The sequence below is a fragment of the Canis lupus genome, chromosome X (assembly GCF_011100685.1).
Source record: "Canis lupus familiaris isolate Mischka breed German Shepherd chromosome X, alternate assembly UU_Cfam_GSD_1.0, whole genome shotgun sequence".
Classification (NCBI taxonomy): domain Eukaryota; kingdom Metazoa; phylum Chordata; class Mammalia; order Carnivora; family Canidae; genus Canis; species Canis lupus.
This window is the reverse complement of record NC_049260.1, coordinates 80437954-80442575: the sequence shown is the minus strand read 5'-3', so window position 1 is coordinate 80442575 and position 4622 is coordinate 80437954. Positions and strand designations below refer to the sequence as shown.

Sequence of the window (4622 nt, the reverse complement as noted above, 5' to 3'; positions counted from 1 at the left end):
TGCATTTCTGTTTATTGTGGCATTATTTGCAATAACCAAATTATGGATGCAGGCCAACTATCTATCAACAGATGAATGGATAAATACATGATGTATATATACAATGGAATATTAGTTAGCCATAAAAGAATGAAGTCTTGCCACTTGCAACAACACAGATGGAGCTAAAGAGTATAAACTAAGCAAAATAAGTCAGTCAGAGAAAGACAAAAACTATATGACTCCACTTAGATGTGGAATTTAAGGAGCAGCATCTGGTCTCCATATAAACTATGTTATACATAGGTTACATTCAATAAAATGCAGTCAAGGATAGACCGGATTCCTCTTTCTCTTTACATAAATTATTTATAACTTGATATTATAATTAATTTGAGACTGTAATAAAAAAACATAAAACATGGTAGAAAGTGATCCCTTTAAATTACAGTAAGGTGGGCCAAAACAAAAATATACAAAGATAAGTTTGTGTCTGTTAATATATCTAAAAATACTGCAAATTATTCAAGAAAACTTTATTTTTAACTTGAACAAATGCTGACAAATTTATCTGGGGAGGTAAAAGTCAGGTGTTGCTAGATATTGGGTTTTCTGTGAAGAAATCTGCAAAAAAAAACAGGCATTCGAAAAGCAGAAAATCAAAAACTGGGCAGAACAAATTCATTGTTTCTTCCTCCATGGTGTCCTTCTATGTAGGTCTTAAAACTGTAGAATGAAATAAGAGACAATTAACAATTGTAAAACAATAACAGGCAATAATGATTTTCTAAATGTAAGAAAATTGTCAATCCTATATTGTATTAACAGGAGCAATCAACAGTTATCCTCCTGTAACATACACCTTTGGATATGTCTTTAATCATATCCATGATATGATGATACCAACCTCTTTTCCACTTGTCAAACAGCAAAAAAACCTACTTGGATTCGTTTGTTTTAGAGACTCATTTAATAAGTCTTTTAAACGTCAAAAACTATACTCTATCACTCACATTTTTAACCTAAAAGGGCCTCTATTTCCATTTTCGCAAAACTGAATGAGAGAACAAAAGAAAAAAGAAAAGAAAGAAAAAGGGGATTTGGGGATTTACCCCAAAGATACAAATGCAATGAAACGCCGGGACACCTGCACCCCGATGTTAATAGCAGCAATGGCCACGATAGCCAAACTGTGGAAGGAGCCTCGGTGTCCAACGAAAGATGAATGGATAAAGAAGATGTGGTTTATGTATACAATGGAATATTACTCAGCCATTAGAAATGACAAATACCCACCATTTGCTTCAACGTGGATGGAACTGGAGGGTATTATGCTGAGTGAAGTAAGTCAGTCGGAGAAGGACAAACGTTATATGTTCTCATTCATTTGGGGAATATAAATAATAGTGAAAGGGAATATAAGGGAAGGGAGAAGAAATGTGTGGGAAATATCAGAAAGGGAGACAGAACGTAAAGACTGCTAACTCTGGGAAACGAACTAGGGGTGTTGGAAGGGGAGGAGGGCGGGGGGTGGGAGTGAATGGGTGACGGGCACTGGGGATTATTCTGTATGTTAGTAAATTGAACACCAATAAAAAATAAATTAAAAAAAAGAAAAAGAGGAAAAGATATGTTGGATATACATCAAATTAATTACAATCCAGTGATAAACAATAATCCTGACAGGACTATTGTTTTTTCTTTTCACCGTCCCCCTGATATATAAAAACTTACAAGTGAACAAATGGTTAGGCATCACTCATTTAAGGTGGTCCTACATACAATTCTTATGATACCTGTGTAAGTACTCACTTTCTCAAAGCAATTCTCTCTTACTTGGTATAAGAGACCATATTTCTGTGGCTAAATGATGAAGGCCCAGCTAGTGTTCATTCAGACTGCTTTAGCCACCTGTTCTGATAACCATGTTCTAAAGAAACATTGGTCTCTGCTACCAGGGCTGACGCATTTCCCACCTGTAGAAGACTTACAGCTGTAACTGGAAGGACTTGTAGCTGTGAATGAAGTACATTTCAGAATATGCTGCATTCTATACCAATATACATCATTAACATTACACTGGCTCATCGAACTACCTTTTAGACACAGATCTTGTAATTTACATCACTGAGAAGGTTTAGCAGCATAACTGATGTATGTCAGGCATGGTTGGGTGATACACAAAACTACACACACATACCTGGGTTCTTAGCAACTGCTCTCTTCTGGGTCCAGATCTTTTCCAGGTCCTTTGTCAAACTCTTCATTTCTGATCACTTCTACTTTCTTTTCCTCACCTCCAGCTTCTCGGGCATCATAATCAGCACTTTCGTAGTTACAATCTCTCGCTTCATTAGTGAAGAATAACAAGGACTTCGGGACCAGAACTTCACGGAAAAAATAGCCCAATTTATAATCGGTGGTGACATCCATCTCTCTGCCCTCAGGAGAATGAGGAGGATAGAAGTAGGTGAAGAAAGAATAGCCAGGCATCGTCCTGGTGGTGGATGCAAAACTTCTGCGGCCCTTACCTCTCTGCAGCTTGCTGGTTTTCACAGTGACATCTTTCCCCTCTTTCCAGTAAATCTTGCACCCTGTGCTGCTGATAATTTCTGGCCCTTTGGAGAAGAAGGGATCAGAATCATCTGGTTCCGATTGCATGTGGTAGGTTTTTGTCAGGACTTTGATGCAAAAGTATTCGTTTGACTTGAAGATGAATTCTATGGTGAATCTCATTGGTTCCTCGAACCCTGAAATTTTAATTTTTACATCTTCCAAGTGCTCTAGTACAAGCTCATCATTTTTTTGGATCATCCTGTTGAGGATCTTCACAATTTTAAAAGCTGTCAACCAAAAGTGAGGTATGCCATTTGTGTGCCCTTCTCTCCACAGGCTCTCTTTCCATATCTCCACACGCACCTTCCTGAACACCTACTTGCCACTGACATTCACCTTCTGTGGGCTCGTGGATTGCATTGATGATCTCAGATCTCTTATCAAACAGAGGTTGGTAGAAGGCAGCATACTTTTTCTCTAGATCGTGAGAATCTCTGTAGAATTGAGCTTCTACTTGGGCATACTGGGCCTGAAGGTTTCTGAGAGCTTTGACTCAATGGCTAAAGGCAAGTGCTGAGTACCACCTGCCTTTGAGCTGGGTGCCCCAGTGGGGGCTTCAAGGGCCTGAGGACTTGGCCGCCACTCACCATCTTGGAACTTGAAGGGTACGCAGGCCCCATCCTCCCAGGACTTGGAGGCATTGCCCCGGGCCTCTGCTGCAGGTTCCTCTGCCTTTTGGGATGCAGGGCCCTCTGTTGGTGCCTGCCGCCCCCAGGGCGGGGTGCCCTCTGCCTGGTACTCACCCATCCAGACTTCTTCTTCCTGTCTCGGGTGCTCCTAATCCAGGACTGCTGGTCCTCTTCTTGGTTCTTCTGCCTCTGGAGGTGCAGGTCCCTCTCCACGGTCCTGGGGCTCCGGGGAGGGGCGCCTGACCACCATGCAGCCTGTGTGGGGCTGGACCAGGACACGGTCATTATCATGGATACGGTGTAGAAGAGAGTGGACCAGAGACCCGAAGAGGGTCTGGAACCACGCCATGGGGCCTCAGGAGGAGCCACTGCGACTTCTTCGGGCTCTTGGGCTTGGACGTTGTCTTCATCCTCTTCAGTTTCTTCCTCCTCCTCATTCTCTTCCCTGTTGGCCTCCCCCTCTTCTGACTCAGACTACTCCTGGTTCCCAAACTCATACTCAAAATCTGGCGACTGGTACTCATCGTCTTCCTGGTCCCCGAACTCGAAATCAAACTCCTCTTCCTCCTCTTCCTATTCTTCTTCCTCCTCTTCCTTGTCCTCATCTCCCTCATCCTCCTCTTCTAGCAGCTCTACATCCCAGCTCTGTTCTGCAGCCTGGGCAGCGTCCCGCCCACCCTCCTTCTCAGGAAGGGTGCTGGAAAGCCCTTCAGAAGCTGGGAAGTCGCCCTCCGCGACTCTATCCACCCCTTCTGAAGGTGACACCAGGACCCCGAGGGGTCTGGGGTCCTGGCCACCTGGCATCAGACTTGGATCCTCGGTGGCAGACATAGAAAGAGGGACTCGGCAGTCTGTGCCTGAACTGGAGCTGTGATCAGGCCACAGTGACAACTGCAGCAAAGATGGCGCCCGCTGAAGTGACTACCCCAAGGGGAGGCTTTTGGCAGCAGCACCTGTCAGGAGGCGGTGGGGGCGGTAGAGAGGATGGCTTCAGAGGGCCCAACAGTCCATCCATGAAGGTGCCTGTGGAAGCCCTGTCACAGCAGGCACAGAGGGGCACCCCAAGGAGCTGCCGCCCAAGACTGTGCCTGAGGTGGCAGTGGACAAAGGTGGGAAAGATTCTGTTGGCCTGGTGACAGGAGGTGGAACATGGAAGGGTCAACAAAGGGCCACTTCCTCCTCCACCATGAGCTCTAAGCTCATTTGTTGAGAGGCGACGATTGACGTGCCTGTTGTCCAATGAGAGATAAAAGCCTTCTGCCTCCCTCAAGCCTTTAGTATCCTGGGTTACCTTTAATCACACACAAGTCCCTTGCTTTTAATTCTGTGAACACTATAGTGTCCCTGTATGGTGGCACCCTGGGCTATGCAAACTGTGTTTTCTTCCCCAGTTTCTAG

The 4622-nt window shown here is 44.5% G+C and overlaps 1 protein-coding gene across 1 annotated transcript; it reads right to left on the bottom strand.

Moving 5' to 3' along the window:
* Window positions 1-394: 394 nt before the first annotated feature.
* LOC492050 (nucleosome assembly protein 1-like 1) lies at window positions 395-4354 on the bottom strand. The gene is made up of 2 exons (XM_038586576.1): window positions 2180-4354; window positions 395-705 (listed from the first exon to the last, which is right to left on the bottom strand). The coding sequence occupies exon 1, from the start codon at window positions 2791-2793 to the stop codon at window positions 2188-2190; it is 606 nt and encodes a 201-aa protein (XP_038442504.1). The 5' UTR covers window positions 2794-4354; the 3' UTR covers window positions 395-705; window positions 2180-2187.
* Window positions 4355-4622: the final 268 nt, after the last annotated feature.